We start from the raw sequence: 16,702 nt of genomic DNA on the forward strand, positions 1-16,702 counted from the left end.
AGGCAGGCAATCAGGACGCGGCGGAAGTGGTTAGCATTATGCAAATGGTATAACGTAAGAAAAATCACACCGGGCGTAACAACACGACGGGGCCATGGCGGGGAGCGCAGAACTAAAACACCGCCACGACATCTCGTAGCAATGATAGCAAAAGGAGAGTCCTTCTTTTCATTCTCGCTTTCGCACGAAGACGTTTCCGTTTCTCACTTCACTGTGTTGATCTTTAAGCTGAAACCCCTTTTCCGTTAATATTTCCTTCCTTTACTCTGTATCCTTATTTGTAAAATATAATTGAAAAAATGCCTAAAACCCTAAACCTGTTGTTGATCAGTGGGAAATCCTGTGGTTTGGAAAAGATGAGAAAACTAGCGAAAGCGGTGTACCGTTCCTGCGACTGAGTTGTTTATCTTCAGTATAACTTCCGAGCCACACGCAACGAAGAAATTAAAACCACCGTGCACGAGGGCAACCCCTTTGCAGATAACCCAGGCTCATCCTTGGGCCTACGGGTGCGACCTAATTTCCAAAGTTTTCTACCACCTCACCGATGGCCCCCTTGGTTTCGGTTGCATTTCAACAATTATGTTTGGTATCCTTTCCTTTGATGTGTGTTTCCGAATTCTTGTTGTTCCATTAAACCATCCTTCCTTCCCATCCCGTTGCCAACGATCCTTGAAAAAGTTTAACCGATGCAGCGAATGACTTCAATTTTATACTTTTTTTTTATCAGTGTTCAACAGTTTTGAGGAAGAAACACAGACACGGATGCCGTCGAAGGAGGTTTATTCCTTGGTTCGGGCAGGGCAAGAGTACTACCAGTAATGTGTGTTTGATCGATGCTCCTGGCATATTTGCGCGTCCTGTACGTGACCTGCTTTTGTGATGGGAAAAATAGGGAGCGACAGCAACGGCTCGGAAACATTCGGGGACTACCCCAAAGATAAGCAAAGTGATTTACCGACGGTTGTGGAAATAATGTTGTTTGGCAATTTCGAGCGGAACGATCCGACTGAGACGTCTCTACCAACACCCGACGTACTGTATGTTTGAAAGGACTTGCCTTTTCTTGAAACTTCATAATACTTTGCTGTTTTTTAATTTAAAAGGCAATTGAATTATTAACATAACTCATAAAACGGTTGATTAAGAAAAGTATTAACCATACTTATCTTCACAGGATCCAAAAATGTACAGCAACTAGAACCAATACACTAAAACACACAAATCGGGCCACTCGGTGAACTCCGTACACCCGTTTGCTGGCATTCCGACAGGGTTGACCTAACCTTGTCGCACCTAAGCACACATGCCCCAAACTGGCAACACGAACCAACATCGAACCCCGAACTCCAATCAGGGGTTGATTGTTTTCCAATATTAAAACACGCCGGCGGAAGAAAGTGAAAATCCTTTCATCGCCCTCGTTCCTCGGAGGGGTTTGGTGGCAAGAAGTTAAAGCAGCCCGCGCCTTGCGGAAAGGCTACGCAAGGACCTCTTTTTTACGATTAGCTGCATTCAAAAGTCAAACTTCCTTGCTTCACGCTTCGGTCGTTAGGATAGGGGAGGTCTGGAATGACCCTCTGCAAGCCTGTTTCTGTTTTCCCTTTCCTTTTTCGTTTAAAGTTGTTCCAACGTCCACTGTCCACTCGACCGGAACACACCCGAACAGTTCGGACCAGAGCATAGTAATGGTGGCATATGAGCTTGTGTTCGTTACTAGCCACGGGGTGGCTTACTTGCAGGACGAACGATTAAGGGATGGGGCATATCATTTCAGGCGTTCATTCGTCTGGCGACGTAGGCGTACGGCCCGTCCTTCCACTTAGGTCCACAGCCGGCGGCGTCATTGTCATCCCCATCATCATCGTCGGCATCTACGGACCCTCCTAAGTCAGCTCTCGGAAAACGAAACCCCCTCGACTGTTGACGCGGTTTGTGCTAACGAATTCGGCCGATGCCATCGGCGTTGCCGTTCGTTTTCAGTTTCGCTTCTTCGCTCGGTCGGTACGGAACGACGGTTCCGAAAGTAGCCGCGCACGGGTCTGGTGAGTCGTTTCTTTTTGTTTGTTCGTTTGCCCATTTCTGCTTAAGTATCCTGGCATGTTTCCGTTCTGATTTTAACTATCGAGGCCACGGAGGCTAGTGTTTTCGCATCTTGGGTCTTTTAAAGTGATTTCAAATGAAAACACACAGAGAGTCAGGGTGTCGTTTACAGCTAGAAGAACCTATCCTACTTTGAAATGGTGGTCAGTGTTGAGCTTATTTAATAACTTAATGGGATATAAGTGATTGATGAAAGCGTGATTTATAACGTGGATCTTTTGTATGGGAAAATCATCATCGTTGAGTTTTAAATAGCACATTTAATTCGGTATGAGGAAAAATCTTGAGGTCGTAACATGAAAGTGAGCCTGTGGTTTGTGGTGCAGAATAATAAAATTGACCCACAACGCGTGCCCAACTCCTGAGTTATCGTTATTCAATCATAATTTACGACCGGTTCACGCATGGTCCATTTTTCGAATGTTTTCATTTTTGCAATTATTTGGCATTACAGAGTCCCCCTACTGGTGAGAAGTTAATCTATGTAACCATGCACGTACTCCTTTAATTTAATGAACCAAAAGTTTTTTGGTAATCAAAGAGAGTGTTTTGGAAGAAACTATTAATCTTACCCGTCTAGAACAAAATGAAGTGATTTACACTACTATGGTTTATTTTAAGCACATGTTTTTCTTTCTTGTTAATTTGTCTGGTATGGATCGACATAAATAGTAAATCTTTAATTTCGATCAGCGGTCATAGTGGTCTACATATGTCTAGCTTCAACGCGGGGAGAAGTTTCTGGCCAAACCAGCCCTTACAGACTTCCAGAAAAGTCTGAATGTTAAGGAAGTTGACCTTCACGTTTATCCTCGAAAAGTGCATAAATTAAGTTTAAATGGAAATCGACAAGCGCTAGCCGGCTTTTAGGGACTAAAAAATGCCCCAAAGCTCCATCCATGATTTTCCATGTATGAATATTACCGATGATGATACAGAACTTCTCTTCGCTGCAATTGAAAGAAACACTTTTTCGTTATCCTTGCGAGTAAAAATAAAAGCAAACGAGAACAAAATCACCGGAGGGCAACGTAGACAGCATGCACTCCACCGTAAAGTGTGTGTATGTGTTTTTTGTGAGTACCAACGTCCCACGCGCTGGGAGTTGGCGTTACTATTTGACCTGGAAATGAAACAAGCTGCCAACGGTAAAAGCAGGTCATGTGCCATCACCGAAAAAAAGACGCAAAGAAAAACACACGCCTACCCACCAGAGGAAAAAAGTATCGCTTTTCGACGATACGGCCAGTTAAAATAAAAACCATTTCAGCGTTGCGCCATGTTTTCTATGCTTAGTATGCCTCGCTTTCCCAACTATGATCCATGGAGGATGCCATGCTTGAAAATCACTACCAATCGACAACGCAAGTAGTCGCAGCAAGCTGAGACTGCAACGTTCACGAGCATAATTCGCGAACAACCATTCAGGATCGGCTCCATTTGCTTAAGCCACGGCAGGTTGGAAAGGTTGAACCAAATTTCGGTCCGAAATTATACCGTTTTGAAAACGTTTTTTCCCGTTACCCACCGTCCGGTTGTGCCGGAAGTTCAAGTTCCGGGATATGGAGTGTGACGGTGTTGGGTAAGTGTCTTTTTTAACGAGCCCCAGGCTGTAGGGATATTTTTGGCCTCATCATGGCCAACCGCCGTCGGTTACAAAGCGCGCACTTGAGAAACGAAAGGAGGTCGAATGTGGCGTTATTTGGGCGAATAATTGAACAGTATAAATAGGTTTTATTGATTAAATATGCTCGTCGGGATGCTTCCGTGTTTTGTGGAATAATGCTAAAATGCCACACTTACTCCATGCTGGTCCGATTGGTTTAACCTCCAAAACTTTTTTTTAGAGCTGCTCAACAATCCCTTGTGGAGGATACTACCGCCTGCTATGATGAGGGTGTGCCATTAGCACCACAAGTGCCTTGCAGCCCGATAATCCAAGGGGAGCCAGAGCCGGATCAGTGTGACGAATTGTGTGTTGATCAGCAGAACTGTTCCCAGCCCTGCGTGGAACCTGGTCCAACCGTAATTGATCAGCGCACCGCCGAGATGCCTCAGTGTTGCAATTGCGCTTGTGGAAGGCCCGGCTGTGTGCCCACGAAGCGGGTAGTGAGTACAAGGACATGTGAGGGTTGTATTAAATAAATTTAATAATATATTTTTGTCTTATTTTGAATCACCAGCGCTACGTTCAGCCACCGAAACGTGAATCCTGTAAACCGATAGCAACGTACAAAGCCCCGGAGGTGCAATTCGGTGGAGATTCGGTGTACAAGACATCGTACAACCCAGATCCACAACTCGTCATCAACGCTCGACCGCTGCCGATCAAACCCCAGTCTCACCTTGTACCAAATCCAGGATGTGTGGAAAACACAACGGTCACTGCGGTAGGAATCGAGAACCTTGAACATCCTTTGCACTGGTTGGTAACATTCTGAACGATTTTTCTGCATTCCAGATGTCGTACCCCGGGTACAACAATATCGAGCGAGCGCAACCGATTGTACCAGTTGGAAACCAGCTGATACAATCGGGACCGTTGCAGGAAGTCACCACGAATCGGCACGACTATGTAGCCAAAACGACTCCGAAACGGTACAAAATTGTGCCCGCCGGTCACATGCACGTGCACAGTGCGCCCTTCGAGAAGCAAACCGTCAACAAGCTCTCGTACAGCTGCCCCAATATGGCCAGTTTTGAACCGGCTCGATCCTGTAAACCGCTGCGCGAGTACGAACGTCCGGAGAGTGAGTACACAGATTTATCTGGGTATGTACCATTTAGGACAATACATTTTCAATCACCGTCCTCTTTTCCCTCCCGTAGTTCCTATGCAATCGGATACGACGACCAAGCTAAGCTATGGACCAATCTGTCCTCCGCCGAAGGAGGACGTCCCGTGGGCTCGGCGCGCCTGCTATCAGCCACCAAACGTTGCAATGGACAACGAGACGACGTACAAGAAGAGCTACATATCGAGCCATTGTGCGAACGAGCGTGCCAAGATGGTGTTGCCATACAATAACTTAGCTGTACCTGCCGGTTCGGGCTTCGAATCGAAGACAGTCTACAAGGATAGTTACCACAGTGCACCCTGTGGCGAGCGGCCGCCGGCCATACGACCGGTCGTGCAGCTGCGGGTGCCCAACACGAAGCTCGAGGACGATACGGTTTACAAGGTATACCCTAGCTATATCGTGGATCATTCCAACTTTTTCTGACCGGAACCAATCGGTGCTGGAGACCATCTGTTCTCAGTAGCGATGGACAGCTAAATTGCACAGCCGGTTACTTAAGACGATAGCCTAGTAGGAGTATCTATCCATTCGTATAATCTCGTATCTCGTAAATTGACCAACTGTGCCTGCACTCCCATTTAATTCATAACGTAAAAGCTTACAAAAGAGAATACTTGATCACCCGTCGGTTTGTCGAAGGTAATTGCCTAGAAGTACATCTCTAGCAGCATGTCTATCACCTCGCGATACACTTAGTGCTTTGTCCACATATTGATTCGATAAACCTGTAGTGTAACTAACACCTTCGTTGATCATTGAGATGGAAATTTTGTACATACAAATTTTAGGCCACCTTTCTAAAAAGCAGTGCATGCCATCGCCACATTTGTTATAGAACGGTCGTCAGTTCAGTAGTATTTGTGGGATCGTACAATTAATATAAACGATTCCAATTTTTAGACTTCGTTCGCCACCCATTGCCATGCTGAACGCCCTGCCCCAATTCTTCCCCGGCCAGCGCCGTTAATTGGGGATGGACCGATGCAGGAAATGACCACACAGCGGCATGACTTCGTCTGCAAGGGCCACGCCAAACGGGAACCAATCGTTCCGCAGGGATCACTTGCCATTCCCACCGGGCGGTTGGAAAGTGCCACCTCGAACCGATTATCGTTTCCAGCGAACAAAGAAAACGTGGTTCCGACAAAGTCTTGTAAACCGGTACGAGTATATAAGAGACCGGAAGGTAAGTAGACCATTCCTGCGCCTGGGTTCTGGGGTTCTTTAACAAACGTTTTCTTGATTAAAAATTCATCCCTTTGCTATGCGCAGAACCTATGGAAAGTGATACGACGCAAAAGCTCAGCTATATGCCCGTCTGTCCACCACCGAAAGAACACTATCCTTGGGCTCAACGTGTGCGCTTCCAGGCACCGAACCAACCGATGGAGTCGGACACCGTGCAAAAGCTTAGTTATCCTCCCCCAGGCCAGTATATCGAGGAAACTGGTCCTTCTGACGGCGGTTTGGCATGCTGCCAGTCGTGTAATCCGGCGGCGATGAACTGTTGCGGTAATATGGACACATCCTGCTCGGGGGTGAGCTACCCAAGGGCCGGCATAGTGAAATAAATGTTCCTCCAGCGCCCGTTGCTCCACCGGGCAGGTGGAAGGGCATATTATTAATGTTTACACCATAAAGCAAGAAGCTGAACCAAATTTTAAGTTGTGACTAAGTTAAAAACAAATTTGTATAAATATTTCCTCCGACCGTGTTGTATGAATGAAAGGACCAGCCTTAGAGAAAGTTTAGTTTATTGTTGTTGTGTTGTATACGCGTCTAAAAAAGAAGTAGTATCTCTATTTCTTCTGTAAAGAAGAATAAAGCAATAAATCCCAATGTGAATGCTCTAGAATTGTTTTTAATGTAAAAAACTCATCCATAGCTCGTGACACACAAGCTTGCACCAATACAATTGCTGGTAACCATAACGACGGGTGCATCGAATGAACAAGCAAAACTCAAGTTATCAATCCTAGACGTGACCTACTTTCCCGTTCCAACACCCGTTCGCCGTGAGACCAGCCACCTGCGAGAAGGTGGCAGTCAATGAAAATGCAACCGTTGCTAAAAATCACTTCATTTCTACGACAGATATTGCAACTCTTTGCATGCATCTGCAATGTTTCCTACGTTTGCTCACTGTTTTGGATCTTCTTCTTCTTCTTGGCGTAACGACCTCTGGTCATGCCTGCCCGTTAAGGGCTTACGAGACTTGTTTTCCTGTTGTACGTGGATAGTCAGTCCTCTCGTACAGGGGAGGGTCCGGTCTCAGTTGGGATTCGAACCCACGCCGTCGAGGTGGTGAGCCCCGGCGCTCATGGGCCGATTTTCTAAGCCGGGTTTTGGATCATGACGTTGATTGTTTTCATTCCTTTCCCTCTCACAAACACACATTTTCTTTGCACAATTAAATACGACACATTTGAAGGAATTTAGTTGGGATCTGTGTTATATAAACATTTCTTTTCAGCAGGAAATTTGGAATTTCTTATACAACACACATAGTTCTTCGCACTGCCTGCCCTGCGCTGCCACCGAGAGGATAAGGATCCTCCTTCTACACTCACACACACTCTTCCGACCGTCTGGCATTCCGCTATCTGCACAAACAATAATATTTTGTTGATATACTAATAGAACCATACCGCACTGCTGCTGTTGTTTATTACTGGTGATTCAATTTCATTTGCATCAGTCGCAGCACCGCTTGCTCACGCGCTTGCCGCCTGCCGTACTGCATATCCGGTCTATTTTAGTTGCAGTTGCTGTTGCCGGTTCTGCCAGCAGATCATATGGCGTCGATCGCGTCGCCCTCCTCCGATGAGCTGTAGTCGTCACCGAACTCGATGTCGTCGTCCATGTCGTTCTCAACGAACGTCACCGTTTCGTTGATGCGCACGGACTCTGGGAACTCGCCGTACGTCTTCAAATTTCGGGCCTCGTCGGGCGTGTACTTAAGGATAACGTCCGCCTTCGAGTCCTGGTAGTCGCGCAGACCGATCAAAATGATGTCACCCTGGTTGATCCAGACCTATCGGGGGAAGAATGTAAACAAAATGAAACAAACACGCACGCGCACGCACGTACGCGGTATTAGTCACAATCGTAGGAGCTCCCCCTTCGTCATACACGTATGCAATCCTCGAGCAGTTGCGTTCACTTGGCATTGACTATTGCGATGCGCAAATATCACCTTCCTTCTCCACTACCCCTCCCATTTGGGGTGGCACACAAGCGTCAGGAATGTTCCGGATGTTGTACTGGTTGACGTTACTTTACGGATTGCGGTACGGAATATGCGCTAGTTGCACTTTTGTGCCTGCAGAATGTGTCCTTCTACCTTCCACCCCTTCTAGGAAGTGCACTGCCAACTAAGATGCACACACACACAAACAATAGCGAAGGTGCTCACCTTTTTTCGCAGCTTGCCACGGATGTGACAAAGTCGCTTCACACCATCGAAGCACATCGCCTCCAGTCTGCCGTTACCCAGCATTTTTGTAACCTGTGCATATTCCTGTTCGTCTTCCTTGAAGATCAGTTCGCGCTTCTCGGACTCGTTCTCATTCTTACCGCGACGACGGTTTTTACCTCCCTTTCCCTTGTTCTTCGGCATGGTGGTGCTGGTGCTACCGAGGTATCTGGCCTGTGGCTATCGCTACACGCAATCGTTTTGCTGAAAAAACCAAGAAAGTTCACACACGCACGGTTCGCGTTAATGCTCTAAGAAAGAACGTAAGCAGAATGGCCCACTTTGCCAATGGCGAACTTTGTTTCGCTCGTGGAAAAAGAAACTTGTTACCAGAATTGCTGCCGCTGCTTGACAGGCGTGGAAACGAAAAGAAGCTGTCATGTATGCGCCTAGCTGACAGCATGGTAGAACTGGTTCAAGGTGATATCGCAAAGGTGGTTTCATGAACAATTTATTTGACACAATCTTTCTTTCAGCAAAGGAATGTTTGTCCATCGCTCATTATTTGAGGGTGATTTTGTCTACCTAGAGTTCGAATCCTCTAGTGTTATTTTTCCAACAGGTCAGCATTATTTTCTCATAAACAAAAATGAAAGAAAAAACGCATTAAAAATAAACCACCGAAATTCTGTTTTGTATCCTTGGTATTGATTTCGAAAAAGTGAAAATTCGAACATTTGCTGTCAAAGTCGAACAAAACAGATGCTTCGCCATCAGGAAATCAAAACATTGGAATAATATTTGTAAACTCTACATTTCGCACATTTGTGAACCACCTGTGGGTAGGTAACAATCAAGAGCATTTCTATTTAAATGAATCAACTTTGATTTCAAACAAGTTGCACTATCAACCTTTCTGCCAATGGAATCCGAGCTCTTTCATAACAAACGTATCGCTGCACTGGTGCTAAAGTGTCTTGTGTAGGACAGAAATAGCAAACGCCCTTTTGTGACACGCCGAATATGGGAATCTGAGCAGGACGGCTACACCGTGCATGACAGCGCAGCAGGGCAGTCAACATCGATTCCATATCGCTTCCCAGTTGCTACTCGAACCGATGGGATGGTGGTGCGAAGACCGATCGGGTGTCGTCTAGCCAAAGAATTCCAGACTCTTTAGTGTTCTCTACCGTGTGCCATCGGTGTTCTGCAGCTGTGCAGGTCTTTGCACCCCTTATTTGCATCGTGTCGGTTGGCAAAAAGCAAGCGAAAACTGTGAATCCTGGTTGGTGTCAGCCGTGCAGCGCTCCTCAAAAGCTGTGTGGGTATATGCGCGTGTGTGGTTTACATTTGCGTCTTAAAAATAAGGGTATGAATCGTCAGGGATGTTGCAGGTTTTTCCGTTTCGTGGCGTACTGGTAACGTGGCCAGTCCTTGGGGCCGTTGTCCACTGGTGCCCAGCTGCCAATAAGTGCCCCCGTTCGGTTGCGTTTGTAAGGTGAAGAATTGTGGAAATTTGTAAAACAGAGAAAAAAACAAAACCGTCTCGCCAGCAGACGAGCAACGTCAGTTCGTTCTAATCCGTGCCAGTGTGTTGCTGCGCCGTGTGCGTAGGTCGCACCGCGACGGGTGTAGTAGTGTCATGAGTGCATTCGGAAATACCATTTCTGTGGCATAATATCAGTTGAGGCGTTTCGAAAAACGACGGCCTACCCCGGCGACGTAGAATATTTTCCAACGAACGGAAAAAGCGTCGACGTAAGGACGTCATCGCGATTGGTCTCAGTAATCTATCCCGTAAAACGTGAAAAGTGAAAGAAGTCTAGCTTGTCTAGGTTCAGCTGTGTGTTCAGTGTAGAAAATGTTATCAACTAAAGTTAAGTGTAAATTACAATCACCAATAGCGTGTTGTAGGACCTTTAAAGTGTAGTACCGTGTAGAGAGCAGACCGCTAGCGGAAGCTATCGGACTGAAGGCGTATGATGTCCTCATCGTCGACGTCAGCGTCGTCGTCTTCGTCATCCGCGATGCGCAGCCCTGGTGAGTGGATGGAGGCGGACAGCCTACGGGATATCCTGAACACTGCCATCCTGTCTAACGTCGATGCACCGGATACACTGGGTAAGAGGAACTCTGGAGCGCGCGAATGGCGACTCACTCCACCCACCTTCTGATGTCTTATTATTCTTTCAATTTCCCCCCAGCGAGTGATGTGGACATTGATCCATCATTGTTTGCCAGTGGAAGCAATTCACTCGACTATCCCGTAGCTCCGCTGCAGCGTCTTCAGCGCCCGGAAAGGGAATTCAGTCAGGGCTTCCACAACGAGGCCTATCCACGGAGGAATATGTTCTGCCTCGACGGATTGTCGTTGCTCAACTCGGACGGTGGAGTGGCTTATTATCCACCGATGGACCCACCGCAGGACGTGCCGGTCCAGCTGACGACAACAGCGACAACGATCCCGTCGGTGGAACCGCCCAATCCGATTCCCCCAACACCTGTCACGCAGCCTACGGCGGCAGTATTTACATCAAGTGCCGGTACGTCGAGTACCACGACGGCGGCACGGCCCTGCCGAATGCGGAACCACCACTACGATATGCTATTCCCCACTGCGCACTACCGAACGCATCCGCAACGGGAACGGCCGGCCGTATCGTCGAGTTCGTTTGGAGCGCACGCCACCCACGGCGGTCGAACGTTCAAAAACGACACACCGATTCCGCCGGCTAATCATCCGTACATGCCGCGCGAAGGATACCATCAACCGCACCGTCCCTCTCCACCAACCTATGTACCGCCGGATGAAAGTGCGCAGATGGGAGGTCAAGAATCGGGTAGGAATGGCGCATGCAACGGCACCAGACGAGCCATGAAGCGTTCGCTGAGCGGAGAACGTAGTGATGATGAGCAGCGGCAACAACCGGCCAGAATGGCCACCGGTTTGTCCTTCGAGGAAAGAGAACTAAGACAAGGCGAAACGTCGTCAACTGCAGGAGCTGTGGTGAAGCTAGAAAATGGATCCCAAAGCGAGGAATGTACGCCTCCGGTAACTGTAAAGACAGAACCGTCGACCTCGGGGCTGGAAAACGGAGCACCTGCGCCTCCAACCCGGGACGATCTGCCGATAATTGCGCCGGAGTTGCTCAAAAGAGAACCGAATGAAGATGAACATGTACCACCACTACCCAACAATTCCGACACGTTTCGAGAGCGGGATGTGGTTCCTCGGTCGCACGATAGCAGTGGCCATACGATAAAGCAGGAACCGAGTGAATGTAGCGGAACAAACAGTACCACGTCAGTCGTTGTATCGCCAGCGGCACCAGCTGTAGGTGCGGGATGTTCGTGCCAGGAATGTTTAGCCGGCGTGAGTAATGACCATCCGCGCAGCGAGCGTACCTTTTGTTCCTGTACTGTCGCTGCCGACGCTCCACCATCATCTCCTTTACCATCGTCTTCGGCAGCGTGTCCACCACAGCAGCAGCAGCCAACGTCGATTAAGGTGGAACCGTGCGAAACTGCACAATCTCTCGTCGATGTTCCTTTGCCACCAACGACGACGGCATACACGGCTGATTCCGGGGCGGAAGTTATGCCGCAAACATCACCGGCCAGAGCTGAAGCTGGTGTCGGTACTTCGACGGTCGCTCCCCCTACGGTGGCTACCGAGGTGGTTAGAAGAGAACCGGCGGTGGTGGATCTGCCGAGCACGAGCAATGCCGCCCAGTCAGGCAGTTCGACGAACGAACCGTCAACCAGCGGCAGAGCGAAGCCATCGACGCTCAGAAAAGCTCAAGTTGAATGGGGAATGGGTCCGGAAAGGCCCAGTACGAGTGGGCTTGTAAAACGTATTTTTACCGCTAAACAAATGGAGATACCAACCGAAAAGTACAATCTTTCCATGTACGGCCCACCAACGTGGGATCCTCCCAGTTTCACAGATGAAGAAGATAGTGAAAATGATGACGGGGACGATGATGAAGAGAGCGAAGATGACGATGATGACGATGCTGACGATAATGATAGCAGCGGTAGTTCATCGTCGAGCGACGGCGACGACCAGGCTAAGCACAAATTGGTGAAGTGTGAGGGAAAGGCCAAGAGTTTCGATAGCGACGACGGGATGGATGTTATCTACATGGGTCCGTATCGAAATTTGAACGAAAGGATCGGCCCGCCGAGTCGCGATCTACGGTCGGACCAGGAACCGGGTAACGGACGACGCACGGCGGGCGATGGTGAAGAGTCCAACGGCGCTGAACCACTAACGCCTAGTACCGCCGCTAATGCTGGTGACGGTTCCTCCGGCCATCCAGGTTCGTCGGGACCGGACACGGAAAGTTGTGGGCGAAGCAGAAAGAGCGATGACACGTCTGCTGCAACGGCCTCCTCCCGTTCGACCCAAACGGGCAGCTCGGATGCACTGAACGCACCGGATTTGCAGCTCGATTGGATCACGGACACGAGCAGCATCAGCGACGAAAGCGATGACGTAATTATTTTAGGTAGCGTGTCCCCGATGCGTGGCTTTACTTCACCACCTGCCACCCCCCGTGACCGTGAGCCGATCGATCTGACGAACGATTCCGAAGACGACGACATCGCGCGCCGCCGAATGACCTCGACGGCGGTCCCTGCTCGGCGTAGTAAAGCGAACGAAACGATGCCACACGCACAGTCACGCACTCGGGGTATCAACGATCGGCCACCACTGCCACCACCGGTGCCATCGTCGTCCGGAAGTCATCCCGTTCTGCGGCATCGTTCGGCCGTGTTCTATCCGTCGACGGTGCGAAGCAGTGGCGCGGTAAGTCGTACCGGTGTCCGTGGGGACATGGGCCGGATGCCGATGTTGAACGCTATCACGCAACCACCGTCGGTGGTGGGTGGACACGAGCACCGGCTGTCCCGGTACAGTTCCAGCCGCTGGTGGGAATCCGCCTACTACCCGATTCCTCACATGACGTCCGGTTCGTCCCGAACGGGAGGAGGGGGAGCGGGTGCTGCTGCTGGAGGTCACCATCACCACCATCATCACCATCACGTGCGTTTCGTGTCTTCCGGACGAGGTTCTGGTGGTGGGGGTGCCGGCGGGAGCCGCAGCAGTTCACGATCCCGCTGTCCGGCCATGGGTCGTCCGGAGTTACGCTGGAGCGGTCCTTTTTCGGGGCACCATGCGTGCGAATTCTGCGCTCCTCCCATGCGCCAATCCTCGTCCATAATGCGCCGCTCTCCGATCGTGACCACCTCGTACCCGTCGTCGTCGAGTCGACATCGCAACGCTAACGCGAACAGTAATAACAGCACTTCACCGTTGCTGGTGGACCTGCTGGACGATCCACCGTTCGGTGTCGACGATGGTGCCGGTGACGGGCCAAATGATCTCTACCGCGCGACACCTCCCATTCCGCCGCGCTCGTCCACGAACGATGGAGCGGCAAGCCAGTCGAACGCCACCGGATCGTCTGACGGTTCGTCCTGGCGTAGTAACCAGGTCCCCCTACCGGTCGAAACTTGGATCGACCGAACGGTTGAAGGTTCGGCAGCACCACCATCGGCCACCTCCGGGCGCGAGAAAAAATGCTGCCGCCGCGGTGGAAATGGTGCTAGTTCATCCTCCGCTACCGCCTCTGCCACCAACGATCCTGGTCCGATCGATTACTCATCGACACCGGGACCATCGGCGGCAACCGCGCATGCCGTTCCCCTCAACGACCACAACAACAACAGCAACAGCAACAGTCACTTGCCGCAAGATGAGCGGGCACTAGCCCACTCACGCGAGATCGTATCGCTGCTATGGGACGAACCGCGCCGATGGGCGCCCCCACCTCCTCCGCCGGCCTCCGAAAGCCGCCCACACGGCCGCGCGACGCAAACCTTGACGCCTCCGATGAACATTCCGAGCCGCGCCAATTCACCGCCCGTCCGCTGGATCGCCGTTTCGGACACGCTCAACTGCACGGACGAGGCGTGGGCCGCCCAACCGCCGGCGCACAATATTCGCCGTCTCCACTTCCGGCCCTCTCGGCAAGCCTACCCGCCCCACGAGAACCTCTGGGTACGGCAGCATAACGCGGCCGAGGTGCAGCGCCGCATGATGTCCATCCCGGCGGATGACTACCAGCATTCGCCGCGCCATAACATCAACAACAACAACAACAACGCGATCCTAGTCCGACGCAATGCCACCTCCACGATGGCCAGTGCTGGAGCGCAGCCACCATCGCAGCAACCTCCGCCTCCTCCACCCCCACCGCCACCGCCTCCGCCAGCATCCGGACCGATTACGGACATGTTTTCCTCCCAGCAGCTGCCCCACCCCGTCCTAGCCCACTCCGCCTCGGCATCCTCTAGCAGCGTGGCGGGTGCGGTGTCCACCGTCCGCCTGCAACCTCCCCTACTGGTGCCCGTTCCCGCACCCGCACCGGTCGGGCATACGGATCCTGCGGCCGATCTCGTTGCCAGCGGCGCTCGGCCGCAGTTCCTTACGAGCCGCCGGGGAACCCTGTCACACTACGGCGCTCCCTCGTCCTCTGCGTCGTCGTCGTCGTTGCTGGATGGTCGTAGCACTGGCCTAACGCCGCCACCATACGGATCCCTACCGTGGGGTACCGGACACTACCATCACCAGGGTAGTAGTTCCATCGCTAGCGGTGCGGCCGCTCAGCACGAACCGCTGGACAATTCGCGCGTCGCATCGCTCCGGGTTCGACGTTTGCACAACACGCACAGTCCGCATTACGTACTACGGTGAGTAACTATGGTTGTAAAAATGGCTTGTTTCGATTGCTTCAACCAACACTGGTTGAGGTGTGTTGTGGTCTCACTCTTCTTGCCTGATGATGAACTTTATGCAACGCATCATTTATATTTGATGTTGCTTAAATTATCGTTGGGAAAGGTAACATGATTACAGGCCTGATATGCTGTTTTCTCTTTAAAATCTTATTATAAAGCGTTGAAATTCGTATAGGATGCATGAGACAAGGCACTTAACATATTGTGTTACTTTATTTTGTTTAAAATCAGTGTAATTCAGCAACACTTTTACCTACATCCAGCTAGAAGCTCCCGAAGAACTGCGACCTAGATTCGACCTGGCCAATGGAGGAGATCCAGCTTTTTCCTTTCATTTATTGGAATGGCGTCTTTGTTGGAATGATATTAGTTTGTTGGAACGTAATCTCGAAGTTTGTAACAAATGGTAGCAAGTTTAATCACATTTAATCAAATATTCCAACATATTAGATTTGAAGGTGATCTTCTATGAGTTGGGAGACAATATGTAGGAAGGCTACAGAGTTGGGTGTGTCTATTATGAATGCCTTAAAGTTATTTCGAGTCTACCTCCGGGGCTGTTCTACAACGACTAGTAAAACTTATTAATCGTCCTATCCCATTTGTTTTTCCACAGTCGCAACGATCATCAGCACGTCCATCATCACATGTATCATCATATTCCGTCGCAAACCAACTTCCTCTCAAATCCGCCGGAAATTCAGTTCAGCATCGGGGTGAGTCCTAACGCACGTCCTCCTTGTTCTCCATCTCTCTCTCCAGAATGGAAAATGCTCAACGACTACGTTTTACCTGCTCCTTTCAGCTTCGGCCGAGTTTGTTGTCCAGCTTGAATCGCTTCGTGCGAGTGATCGAGGACACCTGTACCAACCGGGGCGCTACGCAGGTAGGTCGGAGTGGAATCCCCATTTCCCCGGTGACGATTAATATTTAACGGACATTTTTCTCGGCGGTTCCTTAGGAAATGATCGAAACGAATACGTTCCCGCATAAATACAAACGGCTTCGGCGTGTCAGCGAGACGGACGAGGATAGCGAAAAGTGCACGATCTGTCTGTCACAGTTCGAGATCGACAACGACGTCAGGTGGGTAGATTAAGTCGAGAGAAATGTGTCCTCTCTCGTGCACTCGTGGACTGAAAATCTTATCTCAAACCGGTTCGGTGTTTCGGTTTCCAGACGCCTTCCGTGCATGCACCTCTTCCACAAGGATTGCGTCGACCAGTGGCTAGTGACGAACAAGCACTGCCCAATCTGCCGGGTCGACATCGAGATCCACCACACCAAGGACTACACCATATGACAACCGGTGGACGAAAATGTCCGTTCGGCTGCTGCTGCTGCTGCTGCCGCTGGCACTGGCACATCCTACCGCTACTACACGACGGCACTAACGACAACCGGCGATCGGCGTACGACGGCCAATAGCGCGTCCAACACTACCACCACACGGATTCCGCTTCCGATGGGGGCGGAACTGCACGTCTCGTTCAGCGGCGATGCGCATTCCGAGGGGGCCGTTCCCTCCGACGGTGGTGTTACGGTGCTGCCCGACGGAGACGACGATGACGATGGT

General features: G+C 50.3%; 3 protein-coding genes across 4 annotated transcripts; 2 read left to right on the top strand and 1 right to left on the bottom strand.

The window, feature by feature from the left end:
• Window positions 1-3,665: 3,665 nt before the first annotated feature.
• On the top strand, window positions 3,666-6,475 carry LOC131284558 (stabilizer of axonemal microtubules 1). Its single transcript, XM_058313420.1, has 7 exons — window positions 3,666-3,685; window positions 3,951-4,212; window positions 4,287-4,493; window positions 4,565-4,853; window positions 4,933-5,285; window positions 5,805-6,090; window positions 6,177-6,475. The coding sequence occupies exons 1-7, from the start codon at window positions 3,666-3,668 to the stop codon at window positions 6,473-6,475; spliced, it is 1,716 nt and encodes a 571-aa protein (XP_058169403.1).
• A 1,014-nt stretch (window positions 6,476-7,489) lies between these two features.
• On the bottom strand, window positions 7,490-8,775 carry LOC131286792 (eukaryotic translation initiation factor 1A, X-chromosomal). 2 transcript variants are annotated; one of them, XM_058315791.1, is made up of 3 exons: window positions 8,710-8,775; window positions 8,320-8,583; window positions 7,490-7,938 (listed from the first exon to the last, which is right to left on the bottom strand). In XM_058315791.1, the coding sequence occupies exons 2-3, from the start codon at window positions 8,521-8,523 to the stop codon at window positions 7,696-7,698; spliced, it is 447 nt and encodes a 148-aa protein (XP_058171774.1). In that variant the 5' UTR covers window positions 8,524-8,583; window positions 8,710-8,775; the 3' UTR covers window positions 7,490-7,695. The 2 variants fall into 2 exon arrangements, with proteins under 2 accessions (XP_058171774.1, XP_058171775.1); XM_058315792.1 differs by having other exon boundaries at window positions 8,661-8,737.
• Window positions 8,776-10,227: 1,452 nt separating this feature from the next.
• Window positions 10,228-16,702, top strand: LOC131284559 (uncharacterized). Its single transcript, XM_058313422.1, has 7 exons — window positions 10,228-10,440; window positions 10,524-13,295; window positions 13,395-15,078; window positions 15,743-15,842; window positions 15,932-16,012; window positions 16,088-16,212; window positions 16,306-16,702. Exons 1-7 carry the CDS (start codon window positions 10,299-10,301, stop codon window positions 16,427-16,429), a joined length of 5,028 nt encoding a protein of 1,675 aa, XP_058169405.1. The 5' UTR covers window positions 10,228-10,298; the 3' UTR covers window positions 16,430-16,702.

This window comes from Anopheles ziemanni, chromosome 3 (assembly GCF_943734765.1).
Source record: "Anopheles ziemanni chromosome 3, idAnoZiCoDA_A2_x.2, whole genome shotgun sequence".
In the NCBI taxonomy this organism is placed as follows: Eukaryota; Metazoa; Arthropoda; class Insecta; order Diptera; family Culicidae; genus Anopheles; species Anopheles ziemanni.

Coding starts and splice junctions, on each gene's coding strand:
- LOC131286792 (XM_058315791.1), bottom strand. CDS start 8,523: ATGCCGAAGAACAAGGGAAAGGGAGGTAAAAACCGTCGTCGCGGTAAG. Junction 7,939..8,319: donor GTGGCAAGCTGCGAAAAAAG/GTGAGCACCTTC, acceptor TTCCCCCGATAG/GTCTGGATCAACCAGGGTGA.
- LOC131284558 (XM_058313420.1), top strand. CDS start 3,666: ATGGAGTGTGACGGTGTTGG. Junction 4,494..4,564: donor AAAACACAACGGTCACTGCG/GTAGGAATCGAG, acceptor TCTGCATTCCAG/ATGTCGTACCCCGGGTACAA. Junction 4,854..4,932: donor CGAGTACGAACGTCCGGAGA/GTGAGTACACAG, acceptor TCCCTCCCGTAG/TTCCTATGCAATCGGATACG.
- LOC131284559 (XM_058313422.1), top strand. CDS start 10,299: ATGATGTCCTCATCGTCGACGTCAGCGTCGTCGTCTTCGTCATCCGCG. Junction 16,013..16,087: donor CCAACCGGGGCGCTACGCAG/GTAGGTCGGAGT, acceptor GCGGTTCCTTAG/GAAATGATCGAAACGAATAC. Junction 16,213..16,305: donor GAGATCGACAACGACGTCAG/GTGGGTAGATTA, acceptor TTCGGTTTCCAG/ACGCCTTCCGTGCATGCACC.